General features: G+C 52.0%; 2 protein-coding genes across 2 annotated transcripts; one reads left to right on the top strand and one right to left on the bottom strand.

The window, feature by feature from the left end:
* Positions 1-395: 395 nt before the first annotated feature.
* On the top strand, positions 396-11,125 carry TMEM52 (transmembrane protein 52). The gene is made up of 5 exons (XM_043991140.1): positions 396-586; positions 827-870; positions 1,721-1,762; positions 5,262-5,440; positions 9,561-11,125. The coding sequence occupies exons 1-5, from the start codon at positions 503-505 to the stop codon at positions 9,839-9,841; spliced, it is 630 nt and encodes a 209-aa protein (XP_043847075.1). The 5' UTR covers positions 396-502; the 3' UTR covers positions 9,842-11,125.
* Positions 11,126-12,448: 1,323 nt separating this feature from the next.
* Positions 12,449-15,934, bottom strand: CALML6 (calmodulin like 6). Its single transcript, XM_043990614.1, has 5 exons — positions 15,830-15,934; positions 14,740-14,914; positions 14,206-14,350; positions 13,763-13,863; positions 12,449-12,582 (listed from the first exon to the last, which is right to left on the bottom strand). The coding sequence occupies exons 1-5, from the start codon at positions 15,830-15,832 to the stop codon at positions 12,536-12,538; spliced, it is 471 nt and encodes a 156-aa protein (XP_043846549.1). The 5' UTR covers positions 15,833-15,934; the 3' UTR covers positions 12,449-12,535.
* Positions 15,935-17,282: the final 1,348 nt, after the last annotated feature.

A 17,282-nucleotide genomic window follows, 5' to 3' on the forward strand; every position in this document is an offset into this window, starting at 1 on the left:
TCTGTTTATCACCCGGCTTCACGACCTTGGAGACTCCTTTGTCTGAGTCTCAGTTTCCCCATACGGAAAACGGAGCCAGAACTGTAAAACCAAGCTGGAGGGCTAAGGAATGTGACTGAAAATCAGACGGCAAACCTAATCCTAGGTAAGCCTGGGCGGGTCCCGTTTAAACCAAAGCCCTCAGCGACTCAGCCTTCCCCGTCCCACCCGAAGGAATGGGCACGTGCGTGGGTCCAGGAAGGCCGGGCTCGATGGTGGGCGGGGCTTCAGCCGAGGGGCTGAACGTTTGGGGGTGGCCGGGGGCCTCTCCGAGGGACGGTGGGCGGGGTGTGGGCGGGGCATCGGCGGAGGGGTGGGTCTGGAGGCTGGGTGGGCGTGGCATCATAGGAGGGGAGGGGAGCCGAAGAGTAGGGACGGGGCGGCCATAAAGGCGGTCCCGGATCCCCGGCCGGAGGTTCCCGGCCACTGCAGGGGTGGCTGGGCCCTAGAGTGCTGGGGGGCCATGGCCAGGGTCACGGTCACTGCGGCGGGGGTGCAGGCCGGTTGCAGCCACGGCGTGCTCACCCTGATCTTCATCTTACTGCAGGTGAGCGGGCTCACTGGGATTTGGGGACTATTCTTTGTTCCAGGGGAGACACGCGGGGCTGGGGGAGGGATGCCTCCTATGCCTGTAACTGCCCTCCCCCTTCCTCCCCCGCCCCGGAGGTCGCTCCGGAGTCTTTGTTGGGACCCCCTAGTCCTCTGATCTGGGAGGAGGGGCGGGGGCGCTGCCGAGGAAGGCCGCCACTGTCCCCTCAGCTCCTCCCCTCTCCTCTCTCCCCCCCAGGTGGCACTGGACAGCGCAGATGGCAGCTGTGACCTCGCCGACCAGTAAGTGTGGAGGGCTGGCCAGCGGGAGGGAGTGCCCCCCCCCGCCCCCATCCACAGGACTGGGCTGTCCGCTCTGCTTCTTAGCACGCGCGCGCGCGCGCACACACACACACACACACACACACACACGCACGCACGCACGCACACACACCCCTTTCTGGACTCAGGGTTGGAAAAGCTCTCCGGAATTGCCCCCCACCCCACTCCACCCCACCGTTGCGTGCAGGTCACCAAACTCCACAGCTGCTTATCCCTACAGGAGCAGCTAAAAATAGCCTGAAAGCAGTGGCCCCCTCACACACACACACACACACACACACACACACACACACACACACACACACACACACACCGCTGAGCTGGAACCAGTGGGGCTCCAGTGACACCCCCTCCCCACTAAAGCCAGGTGGTGGTACGGCTCTGGCTGGGTTTCCCTTTATTTAGGGGAAGGAGTTATGACACTGGGGTCTCCTGTTGGGAGAAGCTGTGATATGTGGGCCATGGGGGGGGGGGGTTGCAAGGGAATAGCGACTCAAAGGGGGTCCCTGGAGTGAAAGGTGGGAAGTCTAATAATGAAGGGAGGGGCTGCCCTACCAGGTCTTAGGAGGCAACTCTAAAGGGTCCTGGAAATTCCCTCCCAAAAACTTCAGTTGGACTGAAACCCAACCCAAGCCGACAGCCAGCTTCTCCTCCTTCGGAGGTACTTGCCCCAGCTCGCATGGCCCTCATTTCTCCTTGCAGGGCTTAGGGTGGGGTCCTAGAAGGCTTCCTAACCCCCCTCCCCACGTAGGTCTGGACTGGGGCTCTAATTCCAGTTTCAAGTGAATCCCCCTTCTCTCTGCTCTTCCAGGTGCCCGCCTAGTGCCAGCTGGACCAGCCTGTGGTATGTCTGGTAAGTGCAGAGCTGGGCAAGGAGCCCTCCACTGAGGCAGAAGGACCGGCCTAAGGCCTGAGCTCCCCTGGCCGGTTGGACTGGTTTGCCCAGGGAGGGACACCTCTGCTTGCCCAGCCCAGCCCAACGGAGGGGATCTCTCTGGGAACCTAGAGCTTCCTGAAATGGAGCTAAATGGGGAAGCCTGACCTTGATGCAGCCCCCCAGGGTCAGGGAGTTGATTCACCCCAGCGACTGACTGACTATTAAGCATCTGCTGAGACCCAGGACGAATAGCCTTTGTTAGCTAGCTGAAGACACATTGAGATCCCTATGTCCTCCACTGGGGACTTCTAGCCCAGCCCCAGGATATGGATACACAATCACCCAGCTCATTCTTATTTGTCCTATCTGGGTACTTCAAGCATTCAACAAGCTGTTAGTAAGTGGTAGGCACCCAGCTTATGCACCAAATGTGAAAGTTTCTGCTCTCAAGAAGTTTGAGCAGCCCTGTGAGGCAGAGCAAGGGCTTTCTTGTCCCCACTTTACAGATGTGAAAACTGAGACTCAAAGAAGGGAATTCACTTGCCCCGGGGTCACACAGCCCAGAAAGTAATAGAGCCAGATTTCAATTCCAGGTCCTTTGACTGTAAGTAAATTTAGTCTTTTCCATTACATTTAGACATCATAAACCCTAACTTTCTCATTTTTCAGAAGAGAAAGCTCACACAAATTTTGGAGATAGCTGAGTCGAGGCTAGAATCTATATCTCCCGCCCCCCCTTTTTTTTGGAGGAGGGGCAAGGCAATGGGGTTAAGTGACTTGCCCAGGGTCACACAGCTAGTATCAAGTATCTGAGGTCAAATTTGAACTCAGGTCCTGACTCCAAGGCTGGTCCTCTATCTCTGTGCCACCTAGCTTCCCCCTGCCTTTTTTTTTTTTTGGATCCAAAGTTGTTTTCACCCTGTGAATATCTGGCCGGGGTGCTAAGAGATTGAATTATGTTCCCGAACACTTGGCCAGCCTTCTCCCTGCTTTCCTCCCCTCCCTGCCCTGGGGGTTTTACCTTCCTTACTTGGAAGGAGAGGGAAAAAGGTTCTTCAGGAGGCTAAACTTGGACTCCTCCCACCCAAGGGAGCCAGTGGCAGATCAGCTTAGAAGGGACAAGTCTCTATATAAATGCAGTGAGCCACTGGGAGCCCTGTGCTGGCGGGCTCGTCCAGCATTCCAGGCACAGAGCTGATGCTTGGCTTTTCCTAGGCTTACCTTCCCACTGCCATCCCTCCTCACCCTGCCAATACTGGACTTTAGCTGGTCGACCTGAAGAGATGCCCTAGTATGGCCACTCATGGCCTGCCCTGGCCCTCTCACGTTCATTCCCAAGGGGAAAAAAGCCTCCTAAAGAGAGAGAGAGAAAGAGAGAGAGAGAGTGCTGCTGGGACACAATGGGACAAGTTTTATATCCCACAGTGTTCTCTTTCTCAAGTTCCAGGTAAGGAAGAGGACCGTCTCAGAGCATCTCCTTCCCCTGCCCTGTGGCCAGTCAATGGACGCCAAATAATTGCTAAACTCTACGGTCCTCTGCTCCTCCTGGCTCTCCTCACCCCTTCACGCTCCTTCTTGTACCCCCCCCCTCCCCACTGACCCCAGGCTAAGTCTCCAAATTCTAATCCTCCTTTTGGGGATGGCAGGCAGCCTGTGCCCAGCCATGCCTGTCAATTTCGCAATTGATTCCAGGGCACATCTTGTTCCTGGAGGGGATCGCGTGAGCAAAGCTTGAGTTCACAGATGAAGCCTGGAGCCAGCTGTCCCTCCCCATTCCTCCTAGGAAAAAAAAGTCCTTTCAGACCAGGGCAAGGCCCCTTTGACAGCTGCTCACATTTAGCAAGTGCTGTGTCCTCAAGACACCACCCCCACCCCCGGCCCCCACAAAGTAGGTTATTCCCATTTTAGAGATGAGGAAACTGAGACTTAACAAAGTTTCTCATCTGGGTGACCTGGATTGAGATACTACCCCTGTTAGTTCCTTCCTGTATGAACTTGGACTAGTCATTTAACCTTTCATTTTTATCATTTTTGTAAATTAATTTTAAATTTTTTCTTTTTCTTTTCAGTTCCAAATTTTCTCCCTCCTTTTACACTCTTTCCCCCATCCACTGAGAAGGCAAGAAATAGGATACCCATTATATAGATGAAGTCATGCAAAACATAAAATCACTTAACCTTAGCTTGTGCAGCTAGGTGGTGCTGGGGAAGGAGTGCTATGCTTGGAATCAGGAAGAGGCAAATTCAAATCTCGTCTCAGACATTCGCCTGTTTCCTCACCTGTAAAACGAGGGTGTCAGTGCCCACCAAGGGCTCGTCTAGCTCTGGATCTCTGAGTCTGAGCATCAGAAAGGGAATTTGGACCCAGGTCTTCCTGTCTCCTAATCCGGGCTCTTTTTACCAGACTCCTTGTGAAGAAGAGCCTGTGCCGAGGTTCCCCAAGCAGGATTGATGCCCAGCTTGTCCTACCAACAATAACTGGAGCAGGGTGTGGGTGCGAGTGCCTCTGTAATCCTACCAACTGGGGAGAGCCTTTGGATCCTGAAAACTCTTGGGACCAGGAGCTTTCCCATTTGGCCGTGAAGAATAAGCAGAGTCCAGGGCAGTTCTGTCATCATCTCTGAGCTAGTGGCACTAAAGACTCCCAAGTGTCTTCCAGTGGCTCAGAGAGAGAGTCACATGAGATCATTCATGAAAAGGGGCTTCGAGGACTTTTGAGACCTTTAGATGCTGCTCGGCCTCGTGCGCTAAGCACAGGAAGCCTGGTGCTTGCAGGACTGGGGAAAAGGAACAGGACTTCCTTTGGATCCCATGTAGAAAGGAAGGGCCCAGGGCCGGGGAGGGGTGCACAGCCAGGTCCTCTGCCTCCCCAGGGGGTGTTTGTGTGAACAGTCCTTGAGGTTTGCAGAAATAACGGCAGGATCACAAAATAAGAGCCAGAAGAAGCCTCATTAGACAGATGAGGAAACTGAACTGAGGCCTAGGAGATGAAGAGACCCATTCAAGATGACATAGGTAGACCTGGGAACCTGAAGTCAACTCTCTTAGTCTCAGCCTGCTAGGTGATACAGTGCATAGAGCACAGGGCCTGGAGTCAGGAAGACCTAAGTTTAAATCCAGTCTCAGACACTTCTGATGTGTATGACCCTAGGCAAGTCACTTAACCTTCATTTGCCTCAGTTTTGTCATCTATAAAATGGGGATGATGATGATAATAGCACCCATCTCCCAGGGGTGTTGTGAGGAACAAATGAGATGAAGCGTTCAGCATAGTCGCAGGCACACAGTAGGTGACAAATAAATGCTTGTTTCCTTCTTTACCACTGTGTTCTGATGCCTCTGGTAAAGCTGGAAGAAGCTGATGGGGACCGGAGAAGCTGCAGAGAGCAGCAGGAGCACCTGTGAGGCCAAGGGTCCATTACTCTCCATCTTGACGCTTTCTGTCTCTTATCTCTCCCTCGCCCCTGACTCCCAGGCTCATCCTGTTGACGGTGTTCCTGCTGCTCCTCTGCGGCATCCTGGCCAGCTGCATCAAGTTCTGCTGCCAGAGGAAGCGGCCGCCCGTGCAGACCACGTTCCCCCTCCCCAGGAGGCCCTACGACCTGACGGTCATCACCGTGGACAATGAGAGCACCATCCACAGCACCGTCACCTGTGAGTGCCAGCTGGGGGGTCGGGGTATGAAGGCTGCAGGTGGGATTCAATTCATCTGTCAGTTCAACAGGAATCTATGTGCCAGCCACTGGAGATTCAGATACAATGGGTGGATGGATGCATGGATGGATGGGTGGATGGGTGGATGCATGGATGGATGGATGGATGGATGGATGGATGGATGGATGGATGGATGGATGGATGGATGGATGGATGGATGGATGGATGGATGGATGCATGGATGGATGCATGGATGGATGGATGGATGGATGGATGGATGGATGGATGGATGGATGGATGCATGGATGGATGCATGGATGGATGGATGGATGGATGGATGGGTGGATGCATGGATGGATGGATGGATGGATGGATGGATGGATGGACAGACGGATGGATGGATGGACAGATGGACGGACGGATGCATGGATGGGTGGATGGATGCATGGATGGATGGATGGATGGGTGGATGCATGGATGGATGGATGGATGGATGGATGGATGGATGGATGGATGGATGGATGGATGGATGGATGGACAGATGGACGGACGGATGCATGGATGGGTGGATGGATGCATGCATGGATGGATGGATGGATGGATGGATGGATGGATGGATGGATGGATGGATGGATGGATGGATGGATGGATGGATGAATGAACAAAAATAAGTGCCCTAGTATGTGCTGGTCATTCATCGAATGAACAAGCATGCATTAAGCACCTACTGTACACCTGGTGCTACACTAACTGCCAGGGATACAAACAGAGTGAAAACAGTTCCTGCCTTCAAACAGTTTACATGCTGCTAGGGGGAGGCTACATCTAGCTAAATATGAGACATATAAAGAGGTTGGTTCCCCCCTCCCCTGGAGAAATAGATCTTCCTTCCCATGGACCAGGTTGGGCTTCCTTTCGTCTAATCTTTAAATTCCGAGAGGCAGCTTGGCTTGGTAGATAGAAGGCTGGAGTCGAGTCAGGAAGACCTGGGTTCAAACCTCTCCTCAGACTTAACGGGTCATCCTGTTCCCTTCCCTTTATCTGCAGCTCAGTTTCCTTATCTGTAGAATGAGGGAATTGGATTAGGTGACTTCCAAGGTCCCTCTGGCTCTCAGTCTAACAGTGCAGGGAGAGGGAGGAGAGGGCAGGCTCCCTTTTCCCCCATCCAGTGGGAGCCTCTAGATGGAGATTCCCAGTATTGGGCAGAGGAGTCAAAGGTGGCCAGTAGAGACTCTGTTCTTTCCTCTAAATCCTTCCTCTCAAAGAGATGCAGAGATAACAGGCCCCATTGTTCTTCCTGTATAATAATTAGTGAGGATTCCAATGCCCATTTCTCTAATGATTCAAGTTTTCCAGAACCCTTTCCTGGATGAGGGAGTTGCCACAGATGTTTGTGAAGAGCCTACTAAGTGCTAAGCTAGGACAGCTAGGGCATAGAATGCCAGGCAGGATGTCTGGAAAGAGCTAAGTTCAAATCCAACCCCAGGTTGTATGACTCTGGGCAAATTACTTTCCCTCTGTCTGCCTTGGTTGTCTCATCTGTAAAGTGGGGGTTATGATAGCACATACTTCCCAGGGGTGTTGTGAGGAACAAATGAGATAACTTTTGGAAAGTGCTTTGCAAACCTTGAAGTGCTGTCTAAATGCTAGCCATCATCGTCAAGCATTATTTCTCAGAAGAAGAAAACTATGGGATTCAGACTCCTCCGCTATAAAGTGACTAGATAACCTTCAAGGTTCCTTTGAGCTTTAACCTTGTGATCCTGTGTAGGTTAGAGGCAGCTATGGCATAGGACCTGAAGCTGGCAAGACCTGAGTTCAAATTCTACCTTTGATGCTTACTAACCGGGAGATTATGTCATATGATCCAAGGTTTAGCGCTGGAAGAGACCCCTGAGCTCATCTGGCCCAACCCCCCTTATTGGACATCTTGAGGAAACTGAGACCGAGAAAAGGGAAGCGATTTACCCAAAGTCCTCTGTGTCTGAGCTGGGATTATGTGACAGTGGCCCAGGTCTCAGGGCTAGACAATAGAACAAACATTTATTCAGCTTTCCCTGTGTTAGGAACAATAGAGGAGACAGGAAGTTTAGTCAAGCTGCTGTCCCCCTCTTCCCCCAAGGACCTTGGATTCTAATCTAGGAGGGGGATGAGACTAAGCTACCTTGGAGCCTAGTAAACTATAGTATATAATGAGATAGGGCAAGTGCATGGGAGAGAGGAGGCTGAAATGCTCAGTAAGAGCCCAAGGAGAGGGTTCCTATAGTTTTTTTGGGTTTTTGTTGTTGTTTTTTTGGGTGAAGCAATTGGGGTTAAGTGACTTACCCAGGGTCACACAGCTAGTAAGTGTCAAGTGTCTGAGGCCAGATCTGAACTCAGGTCCTCCTGACTCTAGGGCTAGTGCTCTATCCACTGCGCCACCTAACAACCCCCGGGTTCCTACAGTTTTTTGAGGAGAAGGACCTCAGGCTGGGGATGTCCTTTGATTTGGGCCTCTCTACCCTCAGAATTCCCAGTTTCCTTGGAAGCTCAGTTTGGGAGTCACCTGCACATGACCTATGCTGATTCCCCTACCTCTGCCCAGAAATTAGGGTCATAATATGTTTTAGCATTGGAAGGAACCTTAATCATATAGTCTGACCCCCTCATTTTGCTGAGAAGAACCTGACTCCCAGAGAAGATAAGTGACCTGCCTAGGATCACTTGGGTATTAAGTAGGATTCAAACTCAAGTCATCTTCAAAGCCAGTGCTTTTTTCCCCACGCCACCACGCCACCTTTCAAATGACTCCAATTATTTTTCAATTTTTCTTTTTTGCTTCCACCAGTCATTTCCTCAACACAGGAAGCTCCTGGTAAAGAACCTCCTTTTGTAACAGGTAGTCTTTTGGGAGACACTGAAAAGTACAGCGACTAGCCCAGGGTCTTGCCACCAGAGTATGTCAGAGGCTGAGCAGCTTGAACTCAGGTTCTACTTGGCTCCAGGGCCTGCTCTGGAGCACTTTTATGTGTTTTCTTCTCCCATTCAAATGAAAACTCCTTGAGGGCAGGGCTGTCTTTCTTTTTGCATCTATTTTTATCCCTAGCAGTCAGTTCAGTGACTGACAATATATGCTTAATAAAGGCTGGTTGATAAAGTAGGTGTATAATAAATGTTTAAATGAAGGAACAGGCATTTATGGAGCACTTACTGTGTGCATGGTACCCTACTGCTTGATGGGGACACAAAGACCCAAAATGAGAAGGGCCTTGCCCTTGAGAATCTTGTGCTCTATTGGCTTCGAGTGGTGGGTAGCAATTCAGAAAGCAACAACGGGTAGGACAGTCCGGACGGACATAGGGGACAGCTGGTGGACAATGGTGAGGTAGCAGATCACAGGCCTTACTCGAGGGGCCCAGTCCGGCCCTGTGTAGTTTGGGCTGGCGCGGGTTGCCGATGGAGGGTATGGAGTAACAGAAGAAGCTGGGTCAGGCTGGGGATGGTGGGAGGGCCTTGAATTTCAGGTTTCTAGAGCCAGATATTGGCTTGACCATCAGTAGAGAGCCATGGAAGATTAGAGAGTTGCAAGTATTTTCCCATTTTACAGAAGAAGAAAACAAGGTCTGTCAGTTGGAGAAATGACTTGCCCAGAGTTCACACTGATAACAAGTTTCTGAGCTGGGATTTAAAACCATTGCTCTTTGTACCATACTGTGTTGCCAAGCCCCAACTCCTGGTGCCCATCCCTGACCCTGAGAGGATGGCACGGATGGCTGGGAACTGGAAGAGACAGGCCATCCAGTCCAACGTCCCTATTTCACAGATGAGAAATGTTGAGACTCAAGGAGTTTAAGTGACTTGTCTGAGGTCAGAGTTCATAGAGAATGAAGTGTTGGGGGTAGGATTTGAACCCAGATCCTCTGACTCCAGCCCTTTCTATGCGTTAGGTAGTTAGAGTGAAATGGGATTCATCAAGGAAGACTTCCTGGACAAGGAATGATTTGAGTCAGGCCAGCAGAGATCTCTGGGCTAGGGCAGGTTATGCTGGGTGAAACCTATTCAGACACCCTCATCCGAGTCTGGCTTGTGTCCCATCCTGACCCTCTGCATGGCTCTTAACTTCCTTTCCTCTTTTCTCTAGCATACAGCTCCATTCAGTACCCCTTGGGCCCACCCCTGCCACTGGCATTTCGGGAGATGGAGCCAGGCACCGTGTCCCCTCCAGCCTACAGCCTCTATGCCCTGGAGCTGCCCCCCTCCTATGAAGAAGCCATTAAGATGGCCAAGCCAGGCTTGGAAGGAGCCCCGCCCTCCCAGAAAGCCAGCCTGGGCCCAGAACAACCTGACCCCCGTGGGGACTCCCAGCCCCGGCCAGAGCCAGGGCCCGACCCCGCCCCAGACCCTGCAGAGTCCCAGCCATAGCCCAGGAGCAAGAGGGGCTTTGGAAAGAGCTGTCCCAGGAACCTTAAGGAGCAGTGGGCCCAGGGGAGCGGCCAAGATGGGGGGTTGATGGACACCATCCTTGATGTCCCTGCCTCTGGCTAGGGGCCAGCTCAGCGACCTTCACTCAGAAGGGGATCTGGTGACACCCGAGGAGCAGGCCGGTAAAAATAGCAGATGACCCTGGCCAGCCTAGGCCTCTCCCCCCCAGGGGGAGGAACAAAATGTCCTGGGCTCCAGTCGCCTGACGTCATCAGCAAGGGAGAGTGTGCTCGGGCCCCCCACCTGGGGGCTGTCAGTTCTGGCCAGGTCAAGCCAGGCTGAGGAGGTGAAGGAGGGCCCGTCCTCCGGTGGCCTCTCTCCCTGAGAGTCATCTAGGAATTGTGTGTGACTGTAGCCACTGGCCGTGCAATGGTCACAATCGGCAGAAGAGACTAGGAATGTGAAAACCACCCAATGGGGAAGGACCTAAGCCCACCACAGGGCTCAGGCTGGGGGAGGACTCTCTCTCAACACCAGCAGAGACTTCCCTGGCTATGGTGGGAAGAGACTTCCCCTAGCTCACCTCAGCTCTGCCCCCCTCTGCTGGATCTCAGAGCCAGACGGGACCTTCAGACCCCATTTACTCTGACCCAGGCCTAAAAGGACTTTCCCCTAGGGTGGAGCCAACAGATGGTCATCTGGCCTTCAGTGAGGGGATGAGGACAACTCATTACCTCCGCAAATCACCCATTAAGTCACAGGAAGATTTTCTTTATGTGAAGCCTCAATTTTGCCTTTTTGTAACTTCTACCCATAACTCTCCGAGGACAAACAGGGCAAACGTAATCACCCTTCCGTGTGATAGCGACTCCGAGGCTTGGAGGGGATCATGGCCTCTCCTCCCACCCCAGTGCTCCCTTCTCCAGGCTAACAGACTCCTTCTTCTTTGATGCCCATCCTCACGTGGGATGGACCTGGCCCCTTCACCGTTCTGGTTGGCCTCCCCGACCCTTTGTTGGTCATCTAGGCCTGATGCTGTCCAGCACTGAGGTGGAACTGGGGCTGCAGGGTGGACCTGGGGGTTTGGCGGGGTGGGGGGATGGAGTCCCTTATGTCTCGTTCTTGAATTAACTGCTCCAGGCTAGTTGTCCACTTTGATTTCTATGACATTTCTCTTTGGGTGGGGGGTAAAGTTTTAGGGTAGAACATTGTGCCTGAGTTCAAATCCAGCCTCAGACATTTATGAGTTTTATGACCCTGGGCAAGTCACTTCCCCTCTGTTTACCTCAGTTTCCTCATCTGTAATATGAAGACAATAATAGCCCCTATCTCCCAGTGTTGTTGTGAAGCTCAAATGAGATAATATTTGTAAAGCTCTTAGGCCGGTGCCTGGGATGTAGTAGTGCTACATAAATGTTAGCTATTATGATCATTACTATTAGTCCTGCCACTGATACTGAATGACGTGCTGTATGACCAGGACCGAGTCCCTTTTCCTCTCTGGGCCCCAGAAGAGGACCCATCCTGCCCTTGGAGGGGGCAGCTAAGGGTGAAGGGAAAGAGAATCTAGGTTGGACATCTAGCCCTGCCCTTGGCACCAGGGGGATGGTCCATGGTTTAACCTCTGCCTCTTACCACCTGTGTGGCTTCCCTATGCTCCCATTTTCTCATCTCTAAAATGAGAGGGCTGGGGGCAGCTAGATGGCGCAGTGGATAGAGCACTGGCCCTAGAGTCAGGAGTACCTGAGTTCAAATCCGGCCTCAGACACTTAACACTTAACTAGCTGTGTGACCCTGGGCAAGTCACTTAACCCCAATTGCCTCACCAAAATAAATAAATAAAATTAGTGAATTAAAATGAGAGGGCTGCACCAGGCGTCCTCTCTGCTCTGCACTAAGTCCAAACTTACCATTTTATAGATGAACAAAGTAAAAGGTGTCTGGGGGCAAGTATGACTCGCTCTGAGTTACAGGGTAAAATGCAGAACTGGAATGTGAAGATTCCCAGAAGTGACCTAAGACACCGGCTCTTGGACCCCATGCCTGAACAGACACTTCCAAAGCCTGCCCCATGACTGCTTGTTCAGCCTCTACCCGAAGGCCTCTGGGCCTCGGGGGAGGAAGGAGTTCTTCCTATCCAGCCTAAATCTATCTGCCTGGGCAGCTTCCATCCACAGTTCATGACCCAACAACCCCTTCATTTGCTAAACAGAGAGCTGGGGCCAGACCTTCTGACGCCAGAGATCCTGGTGCTCTGCTGACCGGGAGCTGGTGATGGAGAGTGGATAAGGACCTCTCCGGTTTACTTTGCCTTGCCTCCCCATGCCTGGGCCCCGAGTTTTGGTTTGTTCTGTCTTCCCTCACCATTGTGGGGGGAGGAGAAGGGGAAGAGGACGCTTCTAGAGAGCACGCGCGCAGAACTCCAAAGCTGATGGGATCCCAAAATGGAGGTGGGGCGGTAGAGAGGGCGGTTGACCTGTGACCCACCTTGGGCCTTTGGCCTGGTTCTGCCAGAGGGGAGCTGTTAGCAGATTGGGATGGGAGTCGGGGAGTAGAGAATCCAAGGAAGGAGTAGGGTGCAGCAGGGCATTTCTGAGGCTCAAAAGAGTCTTTATAAAGAAAATTTATTAAACAGGGGATTGTGTGGGAGGGGTGCTGCATTGACCAATCAGGACCTGGGCCATCCATCCATCCCTACTGGACCAGCTTAAAGGATTCTCCAGTCATCATGGCCACAAACTCTGAAGACATGAATTTGGGAGTTAGAGATCGTCCCCACCTCCTAGAAGAGGCAATAATCTTCTGAACCCCAACTCCTCCCCACCCATTCCCAGTGGCAGCATTGTGAGGGGGGCAGGGTAGGGAGTTTCCCATACCTAGATGAGTAGCAAAGGAAGCCCACCCACGATAACTGAATGACAAAGGGGTGCTGGACTTCCCCCCTACAGAGGTGTGTTTTATTTGGGTCTGAGTTCTAACTGGGAACCCTCTCCCTATCCCCCTCAACACACGATGAAGGGTAGCTGCTGCTTAATCCTTCCCACCCACCCCTATGTCCCATCCCAACACTTCCTTCAATACTCCATCCCTGAAGAAGCCAGGAGAAAAGTTTGTCTCTCAGCCTAGCCCTCCCAGAGACGCAGGCAAGGAGAAAGATAAGGACCAGGACAGAGGGACAAAGGCCAAGGACAGAAGGACAAGGAGAGGAGGGAGGGGCAGAAAGAGATGGTGACAGAGCAGAGAGGGACTGTGGGCAAGGACAGGCAGACAAAGGGAAAAGGAGAGAGATGAAGAGCAAAGGCAGAGATCGGGACAAGAAGAGAGACAAAGATAAAGGACAAAGACAGGCAGACAGGGCGGGATTAGGAGAGGATCCCGGATAAGGAGAGAAGTCGGGGAAAGGACCAGGAAAGGGACGGGCTGAGTCAGAAACAAGCAGGGATGGAGAGACAGAGACAAAGAAAGAGGCACAGAGATGGGTAGGGATGAGAAAGGGAGGGACAGGTGCAATCAGGAAGAGAGACAGGGCTGCGCTGTCCTTCCCCAGCAAGGGCTGCTGGGTTTGGGCAGAGAGCCAGATCCCCCAAGGGGAACAGGGAGGCAGCATCCCTGCCTGCCCACCTGCTCCCACTCCCAGCAGCTTGCTGCCTCGCACCCCAGGGACCTGACCCTTCCTGAGCCTCTATTGCCCCCTGCTGTCAGGCTAGCGAAGGGCAGCCTCCCTGCCCCTGCCCAAGCTAGTGGTGGTGGGGCGGCTCTGGGCGCTTGGTTGGGGGAGGGTAGGAGGCTGATGCAGGGCCAAGGGTCCACCTTAGGCTGGGGAATCCTAACCAATGGGCTTTGGCGGGGAGGGGAGGAGGAGGTGGGCCTGGGTCTTCATCCTGGATCCTGGGGACGGTGGGGGTGGGAGCATCCCCTTACCTTCATAATCAATGGTTCCGTCTCCATCTTTGTCAGCCTCCTTCATCATCTGCTCAGCCTCCACCTCATTGAGAGGTTCCCCCGCATTCATGAGCACGTACCTGGCACAGGGAAAGCCCTCCCAAAGCTGAATGAGGCTCACTTCCTCCAGGAAGGCTTACTTGCCCTCCCCTCCCCTCCGGCCCCACCTATTTATGCAGCTCACCCCAGTAGCCAAACAGACTTGACCCTTATAGCTACCCTCAGACTGGGGGTTTCCTAAGAGCAAGGGACCCTCCATAGCCATGTTCCCCCCTCAAAGCAGGGGGATGTCTCCCCACCAGCACAGGGCTCCCCATTTAATTTCCTCCTCCTGGGCCTTCATTCCCAGTACTAGTGAGACTGAGCTCACAATATTCTACTGCCCCACCGCCCACACACACCCCCACACACAGGTGTCTCACTTGAGCGTGTCCCAGTCTATGTAACCTTTGGCCTCCTTGTCGAAGACCTTGAATGCTGCCCTCAGCTCCACGTCCTGGTTTTTGCCCTTCTCATGATAAATGCCCATGAGTGACAAGAAGCTGTCACAGTTAAAGGTGCCTTTGTCTGAGAGGAAAAATAAAAGTTTCCCTGATGTAGAAACAAAGCAGCTTTAGGGGTCTGTGCTCAGTGAAATGGCCCCAGAGCTCCCATCTCTCCTGCCTTGGGGAAGACAAGTACCGCCTCCCTCCCTCCCTCTCCCCGAGACCATGGGCTCCCAGAGGGTGAGGGCTGTGCCTCCCTCCCTCCTGAGGACAAGGACTGCCTCCCGCCCCCATCAGACTAGAGACTTCCCGAGGGCAGGAACTGTGTGTGTCCCCTGTCTCCCACTGGGAACTCCCTGAGTGCAAGATCTGTTTCCTCCTTTCAGAATGGGGGCCATCTCTCTCCTCAGACTGGTCAGTGGATGGCATGGGAATGAGAGCACCAGTGGGTATCCACCCCAGTGTCCTCACTGTCTTTGTCCGCTTCCTTGGCCATGCTCCCCAGTTCGCTCTTGGTGGGGTTGATGCCCAGCAGGCTCATCAGTCGTTCCAGCTCACTAGTCTTCACCAGTCCATTGCCCTCCTCGTCAAACATCTCGAAGATGCCTTTGTACTCCTTGATCTGATCGGCTGACAGTCGGTCAGTCTACAGGAACACCAGCCCCTTGATTGTGTCTAGAGTGGTGGATTCCACTTCCCCACCTTGGAGGCTTCACGCCCTCTACACCCCTGTCAAACTGCCCTACTTATTCCCCTCTTAAAGGTGGGAGAACATTCTCTCTACCGCCTCTGTGTAGTGCCCCTGATCAAGCTGTTCCCTACACCAGGAGTGCCCTCTCTCCTCAACCTGGCCTCTTGCAGCTTGGAACTAGCAATTTGGTTCCAGCATTCATCAAATCCCTAATCCCCCTAATCCTTGGCATTCTCTCCTTCCTCTCCATTTATCTTGTAATAATTAGTCTATGTAGCTATGAATTAATCTAATAGTCTGTGTTGTTTGAGGACCCCCCCCAGTAGAGTGTAAGTTTCTTGAAGACAGGAATTGTTCCCGTTTTTTCTTTTGTATTCCCATCAAGTAGCATCTTGCACCTCGTAGGTGTTTAATAAATGCTTGTTAGTTTGATTGGATTGGACTGGGGAGGGTGGGGAGGACATACTCTGTGAATTCTTGGGCATAGGGAATTGCCCCTTCAGAAACTCTCCCTGCCAATGGAGATGAGACCAGCAATTATTCTGCCATTTCTATTCTTAGAAGTTAAGTAACTTGCCCTGGGTCACACAAACATGAGACTCGAACCCAGGTCTTTCTGCTTCTGAAGTCAGCTCTCTCCAGTACACCACATTGCCTGCCAATGCAGAGCTGGTCATCAAGGGTTCTGTTCCTTGCCATATTCCTCAGCTTAGAACTCTGATGTTATTCCCATTCTTCAAGCCTTTACCCCAGCCCTAGGACCCCAGCTCTGGCTTCTTCCTCGTACTCTCTCTCCATCCTGCCCCTGCCTGGCGGTCACTGCCACGTGGCTTTACCCTAGAGAGGATCACTGCATTCAGTGGTACTCACCATGGTCCAGCTGAGTTCCGTGGGGCTGCTCCCGTGTTAGTCCGGCTCAGGTCTGAGCAGGAGCAGAGAGCTGTGTTTTAGTCTCAGCCCCAGGGCTGGGCTCTGTGTGCCCCATTCATTCCCCTGGGGCTGGGGCTTCCCGGAGCCATTTATGGCTTGGGAAGCAGTAAGCAGGGGCCCTATTTTTGGACTCTCATTCTCTCCTTGGGGCTGTTCCTGTCTGTCTTCTTCCTACCACCAAGATATCCCTGAATTCTCAGGTAGGAGGTCATTCAGTACCTGTCTTTCCTGCCTGTGGCTCACGATTCAGTCCCCCAGATTCCCATAGTACAGGGCATGGATTTCATGGCAGCCTTGTCCTATCGAGAAACATTTCTCTCTATCACCTTGAGCCTCAGTTTCCCCACCTGAAGCAAGTGATGTTTCAGTCGATTCAACAACAAACTGTTGAGAGTCCGAGGCGGGGGAGGGGAGCAGGGAATATACAAACAATGCACTTTCGAGTTTAATCTATATTATTCATATTTTCCGTATCATTTTCTTAAGTCTAGAGACAATCAATAAAACAAATCCAGCCTTGATTTGTAGTGCTTGCCAGTTTCCAAGATATTGATGTGCATATTGAAAATTTAACCCTCGTCTGTCAAACTGGCTCCCATGTTGGGGATACAAAGACAAATCAAAATGCCCTCAGGTAGAATTGTAGGGATACAACATGCAGAATGGGAAGTAAATATGAGGTTATTGAAGGAGAGAGAGAACACTAACTAACACCTTGGAGATCAGGGAAGCCTTTCTGCAGGAGGTGGCAGCAGCCCTGAGTTTTTTTTGTTTGTTTTTTTTTTTTTAGGCAATGGGGGTTAAGTGACTTGCCCAGGGTCACACAGCTAGTAAGTGTCAAGTGTCTGAGGCCAGATTTGAACTCAGGTACTTCTGAATCCAGGGCCGGTGCTTTAACCACTGCGTGATCTAGCTGCCCCCTGCAGCACTGAGTCTTGAAGGAAGATAAAGTGAGGTAAAAGTTCATCTGGGGAGGGGGGGGGACAGCTAGATGGTGCAGTGGTTAAAGCACCGGCCCTGGATTCAGGAGTACCTGAGTTCAAATCTGGCCTCAGACACTTGACACTTACTAGCTGTGTGACCCTGGGCAAGTCACTTAACCCCCTATTGCCTGCAAAAAAAAAAAAAAAAGTTCATCTGACTACTAAGGTGATCCTGAATGGCCCCTGTCCACAAAGAGCCCAGAGTTTGATTATGGACACAAAATTTATACATAGGATACAATTATAAAACAATACCCAGAGTAATAATAATGATGAAAATAATAAATAATAGCTGACATTTATGTGATACTTTATAGTTTGCAAAGCACTTTAATCTTAAGAGCTTAATATAACAATTATAATAATAGTAGCATATATAGCACTTAAAATTTTGCGAAGTGCTTTACAAA

The sequence above is a fragment of the Dromiciops gliroides genome, chromosome 3, assembly GCF_019393635.1.
Source record: "Dromiciops gliroides isolate mDroGli1 chromosome 3, mDroGli1.pri, whole genome shotgun sequence".
Taxonomy (NCBI): Eukaryota; Metazoa; Chordata; class Mammalia; order Microbiotheria; family Microbiotheriidae; genus Dromiciops; species Dromiciops gliroides.

Excerpts from the sequence above, each read along its gene's own strand:
- TMEM52 (XM_043991140.1), top strand. The coding sequence starts at position 503 with ATGGCCAGGGTCACGGTCACTGCGGCGGGGGTGCAGGCCGGTTGCAGC. Across the intron at positions 587-826 it reads TGATCTTCATCTTACTGCAG|GTGGCACTGGACAGCGCAGA; the intron begins GTGAGCGGGCTC and ends TCTCCCCCCCAG. Across the intron at positions 5,441-9,560 it reads CATCCACAGCACCGTCACCT|CATACAGCTCCATTCAGTAC; the intron begins GTGAGTGCCAGC and ends TCTTTTCTCTAG.
- CALML6 (XM_043990614.1), bottom strand. Across the intron at positions 14,351-14,739 it reads CAAGGAAGCGGACAAAGACA|ACAAAGGCACCTTTAACTGT; the intron begins GTGAGGACACTG and ends TTTTCCTCTCAG. Across the intron at positions 13,864-14,205 it reads ATAGACTGGGACACGCTCAA|GTACGTGCTCATGAATGCGG; the intron begins GTGAGACACCTG and ends TCCCTGTGCCAG.